At 33.9% G+C, this 21,580-nt stretch overlaps 1 protein-coding gene across 1 annotated transcript in view; it reads right to left on the bottom strand.

Annotated features, from left to right (window-relative positions):
• Window positions 1–20,840, bottom strand: part of LOC148938341 (aldo-keto reductase 1B-like) — a 47,561-nt gene extending 26,721 nt beyond the window's left edge. The window contains exons 1-4 of the mRNA XM_089107872.1: window positions 20,704–20,840; window positions 15,231–15,398; window positions 13,764–13,880; window positions 5,533–5,727 (exon numbers count right to left, since the gene is read on the bottom strand). Of these exons, the coding sequence (XP_088963998.1) occupies window positions 5,533–5,727; window positions 13,764–13,880; window positions 15,231–15,398; window positions 20,704–20,775 (552 nt within the window). The 5' untranslated portion in view covers window positions 20,776–20,840. The remainder of the gene's footprint in view (window positions 1–5,532; window positions 5,728–13,763; window positions 13,881–15,230; window positions 15,399–20,703) is intronic.
• Window positions 20,841–21,580: the final 740 nt, after the last annotated feature.

Here is a 21,580-nt window from a genome sequence, read left to right as displayed (position 1 = left end):
TTTTCTATTTGATTGTCTGGGGTTTTAAGGTTATGGAGTTTTAAGGAATTGAGATTATGCCAATATAAAGTAACCAAAATAACGAAAATAGTGAAGAGAGCAAATTAAATAAATTAAAACAAGAACCAAGTGACAAAACGAAAACAACAATAATTCAGATACTAAATTGCAGATGAATTATGTGTGAAAATATGGCTAAATACAACTGCAAATACGGACGTGGGTGACGTTCTGGGTTACTAAAAACAATTTAAATGTCTAAAGTTAAAATGCTTTGGTAAAAGTCTGAAAAGTTCAAACTACAGACTAAATAATAATGTAGCAAGCAGTCAAATTTTTGCTTGGACCTAATGGCTAAAACTAATTAAACATCAATGCGTCTCATATCAATACTTCTATGTATTTCTCTAACTTTTATGTCTCATTCTTTTAGTCTAACCTCTAATGACAATGACATCTAACAACCTCTTAATTACGTGTAATAACATCAAAGGCAAAGGCCTTAAATCAGGGACATCAATTCCTGAGAATCAAAGCGTAGAGTAAATTTGTTGTTTATCGATTTTTCTCAAGTAGTTACCAAAAAAGGGTATTTTCCAATGGAATATCCTATAAAGAAATTTTTTTCAAAATATTGGGTGGAAAGAGGAAATATTGAGACACAATTGTCCACTTATTCCTCTCAAATGTCCCTCTCTATAGATGTCTCTATAGATGTATAGATGTATTTTACTATAGATGTACTCTATAGCGTTATCAGTCTGATTGCATCGATTATAGAAGACTGAATAATTTCTTTTTGTTTGCTTTTGTTTACTGGTTAAAAAAAAATAATTGCTACAGAAATTCCATTCAAAATTCAAGGTTTGAAAATGTCCCATAAATAAAACTAACCGTATTATAATTTGTTTCTTCTTACTATTCTAGTAATTTACTTCTCCTTCCCCCGACCATAAACATTTTCGTGTACATTTCCAGCGTCAAGGGCACCGGCAGAAAATTTTCTGGGGGGTAGGCAAACGCCAAAATATCAATGTTGGTTGGGTGACAGGGAATGTATTTCAGGTTTTTTTTCCGTAGATATAAGTTTATTTTTAAATCCTTTTATGAAAAAACTCAAATAAAAAAGGCAATTAAATCGCATACAAAATTAAACAAAATACACCCCCCCCCCTCCAAAAAAAGCAAGCGACCTTATTGAAAAGCTTATTGTTAGATACATTATAGCAGAGAACCCTACCGTAGAGGTTTTAAGATCCAATCTTCCAACTGTGGAATTTTGCATCTTTTTGAAGAAACCTCGATGAGGCATGTTTATTTGTTTTATTGTTTCCCAAGGGTGACGGTACCAAACTGAAGGGAGGGACAAAATTAGATAATTGGGAGGGAGCTCATTCAAACCTAAATTTTAAAGCTGTATTTAAGTGACCATACAGATTGGACCAGGGAAAAATTCTTGTTTTCTTGCTATTTTAGGGCACAAAACTACGACTTTACCACGAAGAGAATGATTTTGCAATCAATTTAAAATTCTGAAAAGCTAATTGATTTAAAAGTATAAATAACTATATTCTAGACTTTCTAGTTGTAAAAGAAGTGATGTCACTGGGTGGCAGCACTGGATTCAACCAAGTTGATTTGCCTTATTTGTAATAAACTGGGGATACATTTATCAGTTTGTAATTGCTGATCAGTGCTAATAAGGGGGGATGAGTCATTATTTAGGTAGGGGTAGGTTAGGGGGTAGGGGGGGGATTCCTAAAAAAAAGTATATTTTCATGGACAAAATGTCTACTCTTCATGAGGCTTCAGACAAATGTTTCTCTGTACAGCTAAAACGTTACATTCCGATTTCTACGAACACAGAGGTGGAAAATGTAAGGCAGGTGTCATTGTCAGCCCTGCCTGGAAATTTCTTTGGGGTGGCAAATTCTGCAAGGAACTTAGTTTTCAGCAATTTTAAATGGTGCTATTTTCTTTTTCTATTTATATGAAGTATTTCAATGTATTTAAACAAATGTATGTAAGGTATTTATCGATAAGAAATCCTATCTTAGGGGTTGTGATGGCTTCAGTTATGTAGAAGATCAAACGTTTCACAGAATTTCCATCAATAATACAAACAATAATACTCCTTTTCATCCAACCAAAAGTCTTTAGTAGTAATATTAACAAGGACTTTTTACCGAAAACTATTCATCGCCAATTTTTTAAGTTTATTCAACTTTTATCCAAAATTGAAATTTCAAATTTAAACGTAGGACGGTACTAGTGCACGTATAATTATTGATCTACACATTTTAAAAGCAATTAACCAGAGATTTAAGGGACAGATACCTCAAATTATATCTTGGTTAGGCCTGGGTATGGTCTGGAAAACAATTAAAAATTAAATAACAAAAATATAGCTTTTCAGCTGAGAGCAAGGGACAGATTTGAAATCTATTTGAACAGATTATTCTTTATATGAAGGGGGCTGTCTCCTTCTTAGCTCCTTACTCTTGACTCTGAAGTTTCGCTTTTTCCCATTTTTTTCAGAAAATTTGCAACTGGAAAGATAAGATTTTTCAAAGCACTAAAAATACTTTTGTAAAATGAGCAAGGTGTTGAGAAGGGGGCAGTTCCCCTTATATACAACATAATTTATATTTGTTTCTAGGTTTAAATTTGCTCCTTACTTTAGTTGAAACCCCTTTTCTATTTGTTTAATTACAATTCATGAAACTGTGAAAGTTTTATGAATGCAATACTTTTGGTAAAGCAGAAAAACGATCAATATTTCAATGATCTCTGTTTGGATTTTGATGGGTAATCAAACAGTTCGAGGTAACGAACTGTATGTACGAAGCGACCCGGCTCAATAGTAACCGAAACTCTAAAAAACTGAATGTTGATACCAATTGATATATCAAAAGAATTGGCTTATTATGCTAATTCCAAATATATAAGCTTCATTATGTTTAGTTTTACCCATCAAAAGCATCAAACCTGAGAAAATTTGTCTGATTTTCTAAAACAGGGGAAAGACCCCCCCGAAGTCATATAATTTCAATGAAAATTACACCATCAGGTTCAGCGTATCAAAGAATCCTACTGTAGAGGTTTCAAGTTGCCATCTACAAAAATTTGCCAGAAGAAAGATCACGGATGCGTGTTTATATGTTTTTTTCCAGGGGTGATCGTATTGACCCAGTGGGCAAAGATTGTCGAGAGAGGGCTCATTCTTTCGGAAATGAAAGGCTATAGTGGCCTTTTCAAGTGACAAAATAATTGGAGGGCAACTAAGCCCTAACCCACTCTATCTTTTTCCCAGAATCGTCCGATGAAAATTTTGAGATAGCTTTTTTCTTTAGCATAGTTGAAAGGCCCACAAACTATGTCTTTAGGGATAAAATGACCCCCTACAGCTCCTGGGGATAGGTTTGTAAGTTCGAAAATTTACCCATTGTTTTATTTATTATTGGGAGTATGCACAAATTTTTAGGATAGGGTGGGAAGGAAGAATTTTTTGCTGGGAGGATTTTGCACGGAGAGAATTTCCCATGGAAAGGGAAGTTTCCAAAGGGGTGAACTTTCGAGGAGAAATTTTACACTTGGTGAATTTGCCTGAGTTCCTAAGCGAAATTTCTTTATATGTCTTACTTTTTCTTTACCGATTCAATTTTAGGCGCGGAGATGTTATGGGTTATTGTCCGGGGTAAATTTTCGCCAGGATTGAATAGCCCAGAGGATATTTGTGTAGGAAGGAGGATTCTCCCGTGATGGTGGAGCTAGGTATCCTGGCGTTATTAAAAACAAAGATCAGATATTTAATAAAAAACAAGATTTTTTAACTGAAAGTCAGGAGAAACATTAAAACTTAAAACGAAAAGAAATTATTACGTATATGAGGGGAGTTGCTCCTTCCTTAGCACCTATTTCTTTACGCTAAAGTTTAAATTTGGTGCCAATTCTTTAAAAACAACTCATGAAACACAAGGGTCGTTTAATTAGAACAATAAGTAACTTTTTTTAAGTGCCGAAAAACTGTAGCTTGAAGAGCGAGATATTGAGGAGGGGGGCAACCCTCCTCATATACGTAATAGTTTTGTTCGTTTTAAGTTTTGATGTTGCTCCTTACTTTCAGTCGAAAAAATGTTTTTTTATTTAATGAAGCTTAGAGACAAGCATTTTTCTAAAGGCAATGAAAAAAGTATGTCAAATAAAGTAAAAGTATATAAAAATCGAAAAAATAGTTAATTAAACACATACACAAAACAATAGCCTACTTACAAAAACTAAGATATAAACTCCAAGCATTCAGATCTCTTGAGCAATGCCGAAGCGTTGGACGGGTATTTTTTTTAGCAATATCGACAGTTTTGAACTTGGTTATCAAACACCAAAATATTTAATGCCTTTAGAGTCAATTGCTTAGAAAAAGTAACGCATAGTCAAAGTAGTTTGTTTAAAGCAAAACATTAAAACTGAGATTAAGATAATCAAATCAAATTTTTTGATTAGATATTTTTAATTTAATTTTTTAATACCAAAAACCAATGTATTTGACACCTTTATACCTCATAACTGTAAAAAATTAGCAGCGAGAACAACAAGCGAGAAAAATAAGCGAGAACAACATAAATTCAATCACTCCTGGAAAAATAGATAAATGATAATAAAAACAAAAACGTATCTGTCCAGGGAGAAAATACAAAATTCTCAGCATTCTGTTCAGGGGAAATATTTTTGATTATAGTGGCTTCATATATCAGCTCATGGGTACTCTGGGTATGCAAGCAAAAGTTGACGGCAATTTTTTACCAAAATTTCCCCTTATTAAGTTGTTACCCTTGTGTTTTATTTTATTATACGAACTTTCTTGTGTACTCATAACCGCACTAACTACTAATAAACAAATACATATTTAGGATCGCCATAAATAGCTGATTCTTTGATTTAGTGTTACACATAGTTAGGCTCTTACACTTTAGTTATAGGGTCAAAATATATCGGCAGGCAGTCAACGATGGGGCAATACTCATTTTTTCCATGGTTTTTCCATATTCTGCCTTTTTTTTCTTTTGGTTTCCTTAGAATTACTTTATAGTCCTAAATTTCCAGGGGGCATGGAAATCTATTAAAATAAATTATTTTATATTTATTAAAATAAATTTATTAAATTTATTAAAATAATTTATTATTTTAATAAAATAATTTATTAAAATAAATTATTAATAATTAAAATAACTTAAATAAATTTAAATAAAAATAAGAAACATCACCTCTCATAATCTGGAACAACATTAAAACTATTGTATTTATTTATTCCTTTCACTGAACATGAGTTTCTATAGCCAAGCATCTTAAATATATGTAACAAGTTAATGTACAGTTCCCTTCCAAATACTTTCATCTTCTCTGGGTTCGAATAGAATTATTAAATAACCTTATATGTTATTAGATAATACTTGCAGCAAACTAAGATATTTTCCAGATTTTATAGCTATAGCCTATAACCAGCTGAAGAATTTAGCAGTTAAAAATTTTTACCTGATTATTTACTGGTTTAATGGTAGCTACATCAAGTACTCCTTGAATCTGCTCTGAATTGAAATTAGAGACACCAATAGACCTCACAAGTCCCTTCTTAACCAGCTCCTCCATTGCCTTCCATGTATGAACATAATCAACTGATGAGTACAATGTTTTTCCATTTTCATCTGCAGGGTGCAATCCATTATTTTCCTGGAATAATAAAAAAAAAATTAGCATTAAAGTTGTATGTTATATGAGCAGAAATAGGTAGCAGGAACCGTAAATATGGAGTGGCGTGAATTCACGAAAATTTTTTGGGAGGATTTATTTTTCAAAATCAATAGGGGGTACCAAAACTTTGTTTTTCAAAACCTAAGGAGAGGGGCAAAATAGTCCAGGGAACCCCCCTGCTACTCCAAACTGACACCACTGAGTATATGCATATGCAGCCACTAGAGTTATATTACCCAATTTGTAAAAATTAGTATTACCGCATAGTAGAAATGTCATTATAATTCTGAGACATACCTTAATAAGTGTCACTATAATGTTGGAAAACTATCATTAGTCTACAATATGTATCCTACGTGTACATTTGGCCCAGTTACCTGTATTTTTATTGAATATAGTTTTTTAAACTTATATAAAGATCGACGTTAAAATTTAAAATGAGCAAATATTATCCTGTAGATCTAGGGAATGTCCCCCTCCTAATCCATGCTCATTACGCCAACTACTTAAAGCATTCTTGAATGTAAAAAAATGGATACTGCACTATAAGTACTTACTTAGACTTAGTTCCTCCCATGCCGTCTGGCGTATAAAGCGACAACGGTGCTTCTCCACGAGGACCTCTGAAGAGCTTGAGACCACAGATTTTCAGAAGATGTCCTCGCCAAAGTAGCCTCTTTCTCTAGAGATCGGCCAAGCGTGGTTCTCTGTCGTCCATGTCTTCTAATGCCCGGGGGGGCCAACATCAATTATCATAGGGGAGCCTGCCATCGCCCATACGGACTATATGACACCAAATTGCCATCTATTACTTAGGATTTTTTTTTAAATATTAGCGGTTGTTCCGTTCTTTCACGTATGGTGGCGTTCGTAATCTTTTCGGACCAGTGGATCTTCAGTATGCCACGAAGACAGTTTTTTTCGAAACATAGTATTGGCTTCTGAATCTGTTTCATCAGTGCCCATGTCTCATATCCATACGTTAGTACAGAGAGGAAATTGCTATTTAGGAGTCGGAGTTTGAGCTTCAGAGAGTACCCAGCGTTTTCCCAAACTATTCTTAATTTGGTAAAAGCGTTGCCTGCACCAGTAATGCGTGTAGTAATTTCATGCTCGAGACTTCCGTCAGATTTGATGAGGCTTCCCAGATACTTAAATTATGTAACCTCAACTAGCTCATCTGAACCAACATTAAGTGGCCGGGCCGGGGTTGTATTTAGGTTGTTACGCATAGCCTTCGTCTTTTGAGTACTATTTGACAATCCAACTCACCCAGCTTTGTTCGAGAGCTCGGTGATGTTCTTCTCTTAGATGAGAGAGGAGCGCAATGTCATCAGAAAAATCCCCGTCAAAGACAGTATGCCTCTCATTCAACTGTATCCCTCTAAAAAATGACAGGATCGAAGTACATAGTTAACGAGAATCATGAAGAGCATAGGAGAGACGATACAACCTTGTCGTACAACAGAATCGATCTGGAACCATTCTATCAGGTCTCCATCATCAGTTCTTACGGTGGCCAGCTGGTCATTGTATAAAGCAACAATAATACTAATAATCTTTTATGGGAGTCCGTAATATCATAGTATTCTCCATAGTGATTCTCTTTGTGCTGAATCGAACGCCTTTAAGAAATCAATAAACGCTATTAATATTTCAGTTTGCCTATCGTTCGATTCTTCAATTAGAATTATTTTCAATTACAAGATCTACCTGACCGAAAACCGTGTTGCTCATTTCTCAGGATCTCGTCAATCCTCGACTGAATACGATCCAGGAGTATTTGACAGAGAGCCTTACTTCCTATAGACTTTAGGGTGATACCTCGCCAATTGTTGCAATCCACGGTTTGACCTGTCTTAAAATAATTTATAATGACTCCTTTCTTCCAATCAGTCGGGACACTCTCGGTTTCCCAAATCTGATTGAAAGTTTCATAGAGAGGCTTCGTCAAGGCCGAGGCACTATATTTCAATAATTCAGGTTGTACGCCATGAAGTCCGGTCGCTTTGCCGTTTTCAGGTTGCATAGTGCGGTTTTCACTTCTAGTAAGCTAATGGGCTCAACGTTGATTCCGAGACTAATGAGCGGGACATCGGGCGGAGGCTTCATGGGATTTATAGGGGGAAGAAAATTGAGTACTTCGTTGAAGTATTCTCTCCATATGTTATCAATATCTTCTTTCCTCGTAAGTAGTTCACCAGTCTTAGTTTCAACAGCACATGCCGGCTTTCGGAAGTCACCAGTGGTCTTTTTGGTTACTCAACACACCGTTCTACTGTCTCCTTTGCTGGCAGCCTTCTCAGCTTTGGCTGTTTTTGTCTCCAAAAAGCAACGTCTGTTATTCCCTCTGGACTGCTTTGCAGCTTTGTGGATTTGTTTGTATTGGGCCTTGAGTTGGTCTTTTCAGTGAGGGATGACGTTACTATCAAAGCTGTCTAGCTGGATCTTAATTTATTTTCTCTCTTGCATGAGCTTCCATGAGCAATCGTTGATTCACTGTTCACTCTTCTTTTTCGCGTAGCCAACCGACTCTTCAGCGGATCTCCTTACACGCTCCACAATTAAATTCCCCTTTTCATCCACTGGGACACAGGTTTCATTGCATGTCAGGTTCGCAAACTTTTTAGAAAGGGCAACACAATATAATTTCCTCACTTGTCTATCCCAGAGCTTCTGAATGTTGATCACTTTCATAGTCTCTTTGCGCTTGGTAATAGCCTTTAAATTTAGTTTTAAACTAGCAATCACTAGTTGGTGGTCCGAGTATGAATCGGCCCCACGAAAAGTACGCACATCTTCCAGACAAGGTCTATGACATTTTCTAATAAGAGCGTGGTCAATTTAGTTCCGTGTAGTCCCGTCAAGTGAAGTCCATGTATATTTGTGAACATCACGATGAGGGAACCATGATCGTGCAACAATTAGGTCATGGCTAGCGCAAAAAAAAATCTATTAATTGCACTCCATTGTCATTTATCACACCAAGACCGTGCTGGCCAATTACTTCAGAGGCATAACTGCGGTCAATACCAGCCTTAGAAATTACCACACAAAACGAGAGTATCATGCTCAGGTACTGAGTTGACTAGATAATTTAATCCAGAATAAAACGCATCATTCACAGAATCATCAGCCTCATTCGTCAGGTCTTAAGCAAATATAATTGCCATTTTCGACTGAGAACTAACGAAATGAGCTTTTAGCATCTTTTCATTTTGGCATAAATTCGAGCATCGATTTCTTAGCTGAGTTGCTCACAGCTAAGGACACTCCAGCTGCACGCTTCGTCTCCTTTCCAGAGAACAAGACATCATATCCCTCAACATGCATGGAGCCAGAGCCTGTTAGTCTAGCTTCTGATAGAGCTGCTATTTCGACATTATAGGACTGAAGGATTTTAATTACACCCTCAATGCGGCCAGGCTGGGTATCTGGATTTATCGTTATAAATAAAATATAGTAATAAGCATTTACCCGGCCAGTTGAAAATTACAAGTTATTTTTGTTCTTTTATAACGATTGTCTTTGCATTTCAATTGTAAGCTGAAAAGTTTAAAGCATATGTACATCAATAAGCCCTTCTCTACTTGAGGTATTGAAAAAAACTGTCTTTCCCATTCTTCTTGTGTTAGAGCCTTCATCCTTGAAAAAAGGAAAACAAGTTGAACTTTTGCGCTATGCCGTGAGTTAGGGAAAGCCTTATGGACAGCCCTTACGTATATAATCATTTCAATTCAACTCAAGTGTTAATGTCACTCTATACTTTGACTTGAAAAGATTTGTTTCTTTATTAAATCTCTATTCTCTTTAATGTCATATCCAGAAATATGATTCATTTATTATTTCATTTATTAAAGAAAAAGAATTCGGTGCATTTTCTTTTCAAAATAAAATAGAATTTTAGAGTTTTTGCTAAATAAGAATTAACCAAACTCTCCACTCATAACACATAAGTTCGACTGTTTCTCGCCATACTTTGATATTTAAAAACTAACTTGTCGTTAAAAACCAATATTTTAAAATAAGATAAGAGGGTACCCCCCCCCCCTTAGTATCCACATCACTGGTTTCGTCTCATATTCATGCATTTATACTAGAGTGAGGTCAGAGGTTAAACGCTTGTTCGTCTGAATATTCATTTGAAAGACCATGCCTTTGAAATTTTGAAAATATAGACCTAAAAATGCTCTTTTAAGGCTTTTGGCATCTTTCCCCTCCCCCTATAGAAATAATGTGGGCCACTACCGGGGTCTTATCCAGAGTGATGGGTAATTGGGTTTACCCCCTCCCCCTCGTCCCACATTTTGGTCCGACATGTAAAAACGTAACAAAAATGCATTTCGACAAATTTTTTATGCAATTTTTAAAGTTATTTGTTAGCCCCACCCCCGAATAAAAGTTCTGGATATGCCCATGGCCTCCTCCCTAAAATTTGATGCGCATCGATACAATACGCTATATCCGTTAATTTTCTTTGATAACTGGTCTAAGATAACGGTTCTTTTTTTATGGATTGCATATACTTATATTAACAAAGTAGTCCCCTTTACAGTGGTGGTTCTGGCCTCTCTTGTGCCCAGGGCAAAATCGTGATAAGCCTCCCCCTCCCCCTGTCTCACACAGAATTTTCACGCCAAATTTTATCAAAATTTTCATTTACTAAAAAGCTATTTTCAATTCATTAATTAATTAATTATTTATCTTTTAATAGTTTATTATTAAATTAAATTAATTATTTTAATTTAATTGTTATTAAGATCATTTTTTAATTTTTAATTTCTTTTATTTATTAATTAATAACGTATTAATTGTTTTAATTTATTAACTTCACCTTCTACTAAATTTGAATTATAATTAAAAAAAATATGAAAATTACAAAATGATTATATTCCCCCAAATCTCTATTTAAAGAAATATTACTATTTATTTTGATTTTAATTTCAATTGCCACTCGAACAACCTGTTTTATGCCTAAATCATTGCTAATAAGGCAAATTTCTTCAAAAAGCATTTTATGACTAGGGTTATCATATATGTGACAGCAGAATCAAAGGAAATATTTGTACTATTAGAATTTAAATCTTTAGTTATGTCTTCTTGGTGTTGCTGTAGGCGTTTTTCTAAATTTTGATGGGTTCTACCAACATAAAAATGGCCACAGTCACATGGTATTTGATAAACCCCTCTTTGGCGAGTAACTGGGGTTATATCTTTACCAGAATTTAGGAAATTCATGATTATAAAATTATTTGTATATACGAAATAAAAATTATTTTGTGTGCAAACTTTTTTTAAACTTGTAGTGACCTTTGGAATATATGGAAGGTAAATTATATTTGAGGGCTTGGTAGGAACTTCACATGTTAAAAGATCCTTGATTTTACGGGAGTGTCTTGCAAATCTTTGGCTAATTCTATTGCTAATAAGGACAATAGGATAACTGTTTCCAAAAAGTATGTCTCTAATAAAACTTAGTTCATCTGTGATGTAAGATTCAGAGCAAATGTTTAGGATAATCGACAAGAGAGGTGAAAACAGCTCTTTTAACTTGTGGGGGGTGATTGGATTTAAAATATAAATATCTGTTGTTTTGTGTGGGCTCTCTGTAAATTGTAAAATCCAGTTTACCATATTACTAATAATTAGTACATCCAGAGACGGTAGTTTATTTGCATTTTCAATTTCTAAGGTAAATAGTAGAATTCGGTCATATGTATTAAGGTAATCTAGAAAGCCCCTAAGTTCATTTCCCCCATAATTCCAGAGCGATATTACATCAACCATATAACGCCCCCAATAGACATTTTTTTAAAAATATGAATTTAAGGCCCAATTTTCAAGGTGTTCTGCATAAATGTTCGCTAATAACCCGGATAGCGGCGCACCAATAGGGAGACCATTTTTTTGTTGATAAAATGAATTACGGAACTGAAAATAAATTGAATACTTATTACAAATTTTTGCTATGGACATTAAAACCTAGCAATATATTCATGTTATTTAATCTTTAGTTAATTTGTAGTTTTATTAAATTTTATTTTTTAGTAACTGCTAAGATATTGCAACATCCATATTTGTATATATAGACACTATGGAGAAACTGTATGTTATCTTGCCTTCTGAAATGCTTGAACTTTTATGTTTTTCCACTAAATCTACCAAATTACATATATACAATTTCTGGGAATAAAGTAACGGTTTGAATGCTGTACATACCCACTTTCCAATATTGGAAGCAGGAGCTTTCGTACATGCTACAATAGGCCTTAAGGGAATACCTTGCTTGTGTAATTTCGGTAAACCGTAAAATTTTGGGCAAAAGTTACCTCAGGGGAGAAATTTATTATACAATTGTGGGGTGATTTTGCCATTTTGTTTTAGATTATTTAATTCGGTTATAATTTTATTCGCAAACTATAAGTCATCCTCAAAGACATAGTTATTATGTTTTTCAACTATGGTGAATAAAATTTTGATATCTCAAAATTTTGATCAGGTGACTTTGGGGAAAATGAGCGTGGGAGGCGGGCTAGATACCTTCCAATATTTTTGTTCACATAAAAAGGGCACTGGACCTTTTGATTTCCGATCAAATGAGCCCTCTCCCGATCTTCTACAATCGCTGGTTCGATATGATCACTCCTGGGAAAAAAAAAATTTATAAATAAATAAACACACATTTGTGATCTTTCTTCTGCCAAAAAATGCAAAATTCCACACTTTTGTACATAGGAGCTTGAAACTTCTACAGTAGGGTTCTCTGGCATTCTGAATCTGATGGAATGATTCCAATTAAGATCACTTGGTATTTTCGGGGTGTTTTTCCCCCTTTTCACAAATTCGGCAAGTTTTCTCACGCTCATAACATCTGATAGGTACCATTAAATTTGATGAATTCTACATATTTTGAATCAACATCAAAATTGAATTGTTTTGATGTATCTATTGTTATCAAGACTCTGTTTCATAGAGTTTTGGTTACTATTGAGCCTCATCGCTCCTTACTAACAGTTCGTTACCACGAAACTATAAGTTCACAGGAATTTTTGCTTTTTTTTGTCCGTTACCACGAACTGTTTGAAACGGAGATCAGTGCCACCAGTTTCGACTGCTTTTTATCTGTTTTTTATGCTGAAGGAGTGGGAGCCAAGAATGTAGACAATCCATGTGGATTTGGTAATGCAGCCTTGGGCTTAAATTTAAGTGAAATTACTTTGTCTTTAAGTTTTTATTTCTTCACTCAGCATGAAAAACCGCCATTAGTTAAAAATTTTAATACTTAATTTGTTGAACATCGGGCCTTCAAGCTGTAACCAAAAAATTAGTTTTACCTTAACGATAAAATAAAAGTTCAAAATAGGGATAAATCCTTTTTAATAGACAGTGTAAGGAAAATTCACAAAAAATACCAGATATTTCGGTCACATATACAGTGACTGTCATCAGTAGTAAAACTAAACTAAAACAATTTAAAACCAAAGTTTATATACGAAATAAAACTACATATTGTTTAAATCTCTAATTCTTTTCAAAGCAAAGGCGGAAGCTAGCCTCTTTGACCTTCTTGGATTCGGTTCATTAGCGTTCAATGATATAACATTTGGACAAAGGTCAACTACATTGGGTGAGTTGAACTTTACTCTGTCAGACCCTAATAAATTATCATAGAGTGTGGGCTGAACTCTGTCTATGATAATTTATTAGGGTCTGACAGAGTAAAGTTCAATTCATCCAATGTAGTTGACCTTTGTCCAAATGTTATACCATTGAACGCTAATGAACCGAATCCAAGAAGGTCAAAGTTTTATTTGATTTCCTATATAAGCTTTTGTTTTAAATTGTTTTAGTTTAGTTTTATTACTGATGACAGTCACTCTATATGTGACCAAAATATCTGGTATTTTTTGTGAATTTTCTATACACTGTCTATTAAAAAGGATTTATCCCTATTTTGAGGTTTTATTTTATCGTCATGGAAAGGCAGTGTGGTCTCCGAAATTATTTAGTTTTACCTTAAATGCCATTGGCCAGTGAATTAGGTACAAATCTAAATAACCAACATTAAGATCTTCAATAGATTTCTTGCAAGTAGGAGCTACTAAATCAGCTTGATGAAATGTATTCCAAAGCTGAAAAGAAGAAAAATACTCATTAGGTAAGACCTCTTGTCAATTTTACTGTACGAATTACTTATCATTTATTAATTGTCATAAATAACACTATGATATATTTTTATTGTATTATACATAATACCCCAATATTAATATTATAGTGCATTTATTTTTTTATGCATTAAAAAAGTTTATATATTAAAAAATTTGTTTTTTATACTTATATTTTTTATGCCTAATTTAACAATTTTTATAAATACTACAATTTTTATACCAATTTTTATAATGCCACATATCTTGCAAGAGCAACTAAATCAACTTGTCGGAATGTATCCCGAAGGGGAAAAAAAACTAATTGGACTAAACCTAAAGTATATTAATTAGTTATTGTTTATCCATAATGAAAACGATCTGATACTATATTTATGATGTCGCTATGTAACTGGCTATGTCTATAACTTTAAGATGAATCCGCTTCGCAGGATACCAGTTTATTTTTGCATATAATAAGCCTTGCTACCTTAGTTAGGGCGTGCGATCGACAAAACTTAGTAATAAGGGCAAGACCAGGGTTGCCAACGGCCGGGATTAATCCCGGTTTTCCAGAATTTTTTTGCGGTCCGGGATTTTCGGGATAATTGTAAAAAAACGGATTTTTCGCTAAAAACCGGGATTTCTGCTAAAAAACCAGGATTCTTCGATCAAAAAGAGATTTTTAACGCTTTTGGCTGATAGTCCACTATTTTTTTCTGTACGATATCACAAATATTCTCTATTTTTGTTTGTTTCCTCTAGATTTCCGCTATTTCACTGGGGCAACGATTTTTTCGTTCGGGATTCGACTTTGAAAATTCGATTCCAATGTAGCGATGAGCGGCAAATTCAAAACAAAAACATTTGCTAGAGTTCTTGATATCATTTTATGAGTCTCAAATGTATTCTGAAATCTAGGGTAGCGGAAGCGATAAATACCATCGGAAAACTTGTTATGCTCAGTAGAGCTCAGTTCCAGTGTCTTTTTATTTTGGTGTTTTGCAGATGAAACTTCGTCATGACTTTTACAAAGTCATGACCAAATGATCTGCCAACATTCTGTGATTTCTTTAGGTTGTAGTAAGTTTTTCAATATACGTAGTCGTACGTTTGTGTCGTTTAAAGAATGTACATTAATTGGTTGAAAAGATTGCTATCAGCGTATTCCCCAGATTTTTCTAATATTTTTAGACACTTTCATGCGCATGATATTCCACTCAGTATTTAAGTTCCAAACTTTGAAGATCGCAGATGAGTATCCAGATAAACACGAAAAATCGAAAAGGTTTATCTGGATTACGTTTCATAGAGGGAAAATTTGAAAATTTCATATACCTTGCTAACAACATAAAGTTCTTCTCTTTTCACAGTTCCGTCAGCAATTTTGGCTTTGATGGCAGCACCCACTTCTTTTTCATTTTCATATACCATTGCACAATCAATGTGGCGATAACCAACTTCAATAGCATTTTTCACAGCCTGTTCTACCTCACCTGGAGTAGACTGGAAATAAAAAAGGCAAAAATTTGCATTATTATCAGAATAAAGTTCTTAGTTAATTCATTGCAAGACAGCCAAGGGTGGGCGCGCTAAACTTGAAATCCTTTACCCGTGAGGACGGGGGTAAGAGTCCTGGCGTTGCTGGTTATTTTATAGGGAAGGGGAGGGGTGTCAGCGGCGTGATTCTGTAAGCTCAGTCAGCAGGGTTGCCACCAGTGACACTTTAGTGTCACTTTTGACACTTTTAAAAAAAAATGGCACTTTTAGGGACACTTGACACTATTAGGACACTTTTTAGCAAAAGTGGCACTTTTTTTGCTAAATAGCACTATTTTACAAAAAAAGAATTTTTTCAGACAAAAAACCGGAAGGAAAACTGTCAATGTAGATATGCATCGATATTCTTTTTCTGTCAGTTAAGATTCTTATCTTAACTCTGTGCGCAGCAATTATTGGATGCAAGAATCTTACTGTGCAGTGAAAAACATAAACGTGTTTGTGTCTATCTGTGTGTAATAATTGTTTATATTCTTTTTTTTGTCACCGATAAGCGAAGATCATCCAGTGATCTTCGGGTACGAAATACTTGGCAATGGAAAGGGCAGAGATAGATATTTAACTGCATTGTGGTGGAGAAGCCTTCAATTGTTTTCAGTCGTTTAGTTCAACTATTTTGTATTGTTGCAATAATTTGTAGGCTCATAGATGATAAGTCAGTCAAGGAGTTTGTAATTCTTGAGTGGGTCCGAATTCAATTTTTATGTTTTATTAGTTGAGGGTTGACTACAATTCAAAGAAGAAAAGAGCAAGAAAAGTTAAGTGTACTTTTGCGTCACTATGTTAATAGCTGTTACTATGTTAACCAGTCACTGGGCTGGTGACTGCTTAACTTTACGCGTCTTTTCATCGATTTCCGTGACTGGAGCTCTTGAAGCCCAGTGACTGAAAAGCTCACTGGTGACATCACACAATGACTCAGCAAAGCAAAAACATCCACTAAGCTGACTGGTATCCCACAAGAATATCTAGTGACTTCTTCAGTGACTGGACCTGTGACGTAAAATTATACTCTAACATTTCTGTTCATACTTTTCATATTTTTCTTTGAACTCTTGGCAATGAGCAAATGAATTCATACATAAACAAAAACAAAATTGATGCCAAAACTTCCATTATGTTTAATCCTATGCAATCATTAGCAAAATCACAATAAAATTTCACTTTTTTTTCTTACTTAAATTTTTGAATTTGGACGCACTTCCTCATTTTAGTTATTATATTCCCACTAATATTTGATTGTAAATGTGCTTTCACGCTGATACACTAAATGCTCGTTTTTTATTATAATGGTGCTTTCATATTGATACTTAAAATGCTTGTTGACTGTTCCTATGCCTTAGTCCCTGGAGACATCGTAAAGAAAACTTTTGGAAAATGACACTTTTACACAAAATTGACACTATTTTGCCGCCCAAAGTGGCACAAAAAAAACCGGCCGAGTGGCAACCCTGTCAGTCAGAGCCTTCCCAGCTCTAAATGGGTACCGGGAGAAATCTGGGGAAGGTAAACAGGAAGGGTGTGGTAAAGCCCAGGATGGCTGAAGAGCTGAAGGGCTCCCACCCCCATTCCACTTCCCGGATCAAAGGTTACGAAAGGGAGATCAGTACCACCGGTAGGGACTGTAAAGTCCAATGCCGTATACCTTACCTGTTTTTACAATTGGAGGATATAGCAATTATATGGTTCTTCACATTCCTTTTAAAGCAATAAATCTTACACTCTTATATTTGAAATTCATGTATGTATTTCCTGTCTTGATTATTCTTTTTTTCATAATCTGGCTTTTTATTTCACTTTTAAATTATTCCCCTTATTTTCATCTTCGCTGCTCCAAAATTTCAATTTACATTTATGTCTAATAGTTATTAAATAAAAAAATAAAAATTTTTTTTAACTGAAAGTAAGGAGCGACGCTAAAACTTAAAACGAACAGAAATTATTCCGTATATGAAAGGAACTGTCCCCTCTTCAACGCCTCGTTCTTTAAGCTGAAGGTTCTTATTGTTAAAAAAAAAAATAGAGTTGCGAGAAAGTCAAACTTTAGCGTAAAGAGCGAAGTGTTGAGGAGGGGACAGCCCCTTTCATATACGGAATAATTTCTGTTCGTTTTAAGTTTTAACGTCGCTCCTTGCTTTCAGTTAAAAAAAACTTGTTTTTTGTATTTACTTTTTGAACATTTTTGAATTAATACAAGTTTTGATTTTGGCTCACCGTACATGAATAATTGCAACAAAATTTGCATGATAATGTAACTTTTATCTGGTTAAATGGTCTTATCGAAAGTTGTTTAATTTTATTTACGAACGTTTTTATTAGTAATGAAGATACCTAACTTACGAATGAACGAACTTATCGAACTACAATCGTATAGTCTTAATACGTATATTAGGGGGTTCACCCCCTAGTCAATACCTTGCTCTTTACGCTAAAGTTCGAATTTTGTTCCAATTCTTTAAAAATGACCCTCTTAATCACAAAGGCCGTTAAGTAGAATAAATAGTTCTTATGAAAGTACTAAAAAATCTGTGGCTTAAAGAGCGAGGTATTGACCCAATTTGGGACGCTCCGTTTTTCTCGTACGACTTTATAGTTTGTCTTGGTCCTTCCGGAGAGATTGCGGGAGTGTTTTAGATTTTAAATTCCCTGATTAGGAAGTGGTATCGTCACTATATTTACCATCTGTGCTTAACAACGGTGTTCTTATTTGTGTCTGACTGGACTCCCATGTCAAAACAAGTGCATGGTAAGACATACAAGTTTAGACACAGAACTCTTGCTGAATCTGCATGTTAACGCTACAAACATGTGAACGCCACATAAGACAACCATGAGCATGAATTATCTCATCTACAATAAGTAATCTGAAATCTTAGGCATAATTTAAGTCTGATTGCATATTACAAGATGTGTGTACCCTCCGCATATATTCCTGATCTAGGTATACCCTCCAGAGATAATCTCCACTATATACATTCAACGATGAAACGAGGACGATTTTTGTCCCTGACACTTTCACCGATTCAAAATAAACGAAGTATGTCACTTCGAAGCGTGCAGAACTAAAATATTTGTATATGTATTTTGCTCATATTATTTACTGTAATATCGCGTTTCCTTTACTTTTAACATTGATCATTTTATGTCTGAGAAGTTTTGTTTTTAAATTTTTTTAACGTTCGTACCTTTTTTAGGATTTTAATCAGAATTTGTGATAGTCTTTTGAAATTAATGCTATCTTATCTAAGTCGAGAACTAACTTTTCACAAGTAACTGAGTTGAAACAGTTTAGAAACATAATCGAATTACATGTTTTGATTGAGGGACTTTTGCTAGACTTTAAGATTATTTCAAATAGTTGCTTTGCCTTTTTTTTTAATTCTTTTTCCATTTTTTGAAACACCCTTCCATAACTCCATTTTTCCAATACTGTCTACACAAAATCTTCTGTTCATAACAAGTTAACTTGTAAGGTCAACAAGGTAGTCCCAGAAACCTACCTGGTAGCAGTTGTGGGGGGGGGGGGTGGAAGTTAAGTAAGGCAGCTAAGATATTCATTCTTTAGAAAAACACGTTAATGTGAACTTTTTAGGCCTGGTCCTTAGCAGTTGCCCGCTCTACTTAAAAATGAAAAGGTTCTGAGTATGCCTATGTTTACATAAAAGTATGCCAATTTGGATATTCTTAAGAAATCCATAGAACATATAATAAAATCCAAAGTATATCTAAAAAACATGTGCTATATTAATGGAAGGAAAGAATATTATTCAAAAAGACAACGGAATAAACTGCCCAGGGTAAAAAATTAGATGTCAACTCTTTAGAGGGTGGGTATTGCTGGAATAGCCCATACGAAATATAAAATAAAAGTGAAATTGAAGCTAAGACTGCTTGTGTTCTTAATGGAAGAGTGTTTTCCAAAAATACTGTGGGTTAGTTTTCTAAAGGTAATTAGCCAAGCTGTTATCCTTTTAAAACGTTTATCGCACTAGCTAAACAGCGTATCATTTTTACACGTTACTCCTCATCTTAGGCTCTGAACTTGATTTTTTGAAAATAAAAATTAATCCAAATATAAATAAATAACAAACAACCGATGTGTAAACTTTGGAAGTGGTTTTCTTTTGTGTTTAAACCTATAATTAAAATTCTAAATATCTGTCAAAAGGTCCATGTTCTAGTCAAATCCCATTACTTTGATAACTATATTAATTCTGAATATTTTCTGTAATTCCTGGAAGTTGACAGATTAAAATAGAGCAGTTCTGTCAAATGTCCGGATGTGTATCTGCATATTGTGCTGAATATAAGTTACCAATTTAGAGTACTTGAACCAGTTCTAATTCTGTATCTGTCCTCGCCATATGTACATTCACTGTATTATATGTATAAATAAACATTTTATGCTCTAAACATAAACTATGTGATGGTTAGAGACTCTAGACATCCTCCACCGGTAGAACCCAGATAATAGGCCAACGCTACCATAAGACTCCAAAGAGAAGAAGTCACACTTTACAGAGAAGAAGACGATTCACAGAGAAGGGAACCCAGAAAGCTCACAGAATGAAAATCAAAAGATAAAAATTCTGCCCAGCTGTGCATTTTTTTGTTTAAGTGTATATTATTATAATATTAAAAATTAGTTATAATAACAATAATTTTTTAAATGAATAATTCCAAATTTATTAGAAATAAATTTTAATTATAATTTAATTATACAATTTAACTATGATAACAATATTTTTTAAAGAAGTATTTTTAAATTTATTATAAATACATTCAATATTGTCTTTTATTATAGATGTAATAATATATTATATTTCACCAAAACACAGTTAGCCATTGACATCCTAAAACCATATGAATACAAAACAAGTAAAAATAATTGTGGTTCAATGTTAATTTATACCCATTTTTTTTAAATATCACGCTTATTACAGACTTACACAAACTTAAATTGTCAAAACAACTGTTATTATAAAATGGGGTTGAAGAACGACCCAATATCTAAATATGTCCGTATAATTTTTTCTAGGAGATAATATAAAACAAAATATATCAAATATGGTGAGTGGGAAGAAGATTTGGCAAATTTTTGAAAAACAGAAATTTTTACGTCAAATTCCTTATTTTCTGGTTACTATTAAAAATAACTGCGCTTTTTTTTATGTTTTTGGTCCTCAAAAGAAGGAGGAAAGGGGTAACTTTTTGCGTTTAGGTATCTATGTAATATTCAAAATTCTTTCACCTTCCAAGTCCCAAGTCCTAAAATAGGCACATCATAACCATTAATTTTGATAGTTGGTATACGTTGAGCCATTTTCTTCAGTATTCAGATTTCAGTAGAAAACAAGCAAGTTGGATCAACTTAACGAAATTACTGTGCCGAAGTCTTTGCAAGATTTGAAATTAATCTCAAAAACTGTATGTATATATACAGTCTACGGTTATACTTACAGATGATAAGAAGAAATTGTGAAAGTTTTAAATCTTTCACAGAAATTGTGAAAGTTTTAATTGTGTAAGGAATTGTGAAAGTTCTAAGTAGCAGAAGTTATCAAATTAGGCAAATATCAATAATATTTGCAGAGTCAGAATAAACAAAAGTTGGTTCGCGTATTTGCATCATTTTTCTAGGTGAAGCTAATTCCGTATCAAATAATTCAAGTGACGAAGCCATTAGGGTCATTCTGGAGGCGATAAGCTACACAACATAAATTTCACAGGAGAGTAGAAAAGATATGCTTTATATTTCGTGACATTATTTATTAATATAAATAGCATATTACTAGGCGCATAAACATAAAATGAATATTCAGGATCTCACCCCACCCCTCCCAAAGTGTTGATATTTTTAAAGTTTTCACAATAAATCCTTATAATTTCCAAATTATTAGCTTATTTTTTTGAAGCTGCTCAATCAATATTCTTTATAATTTTCATAATAATATCTAATTATTTGTAATTTTTCTAATTTACCCCAGCCCACTCCAATGAAGAATAGGTTCATGTGTACAAACTATGTAAAGCCCAGTTTTAACATTCAATTCTAATACAATATTATTTAGACGAAAAATTTACTTGTCAAGATAGATAGTGTAAACCTCTATTTAAGTTCTTTCTAT

The sequence above is a fragment of the Artemia sp. Qi Xiang Cuo genome, unplaced genomic scaffold, assembly GCF_049724085.1.
Source record: "Artemia sp. Qi Xiang Cuo unplaced genomic scaffold, ASM4972408v1 HiC_scaffold_3386, whole genome shotgun sequence".
In the NCBI taxonomy this organism is placed as follows: Eukaryota; Metazoa; Arthropoda; class Branchiopoda; order Anostraca; family Artemiidae; genus Artemia; species Artemia sp. Qi Xiang Cuo.
Note: the sequence above shows the minus strand (reverse complement) of the source record. Positions and strands in the feature narration are given on the sequence as shown.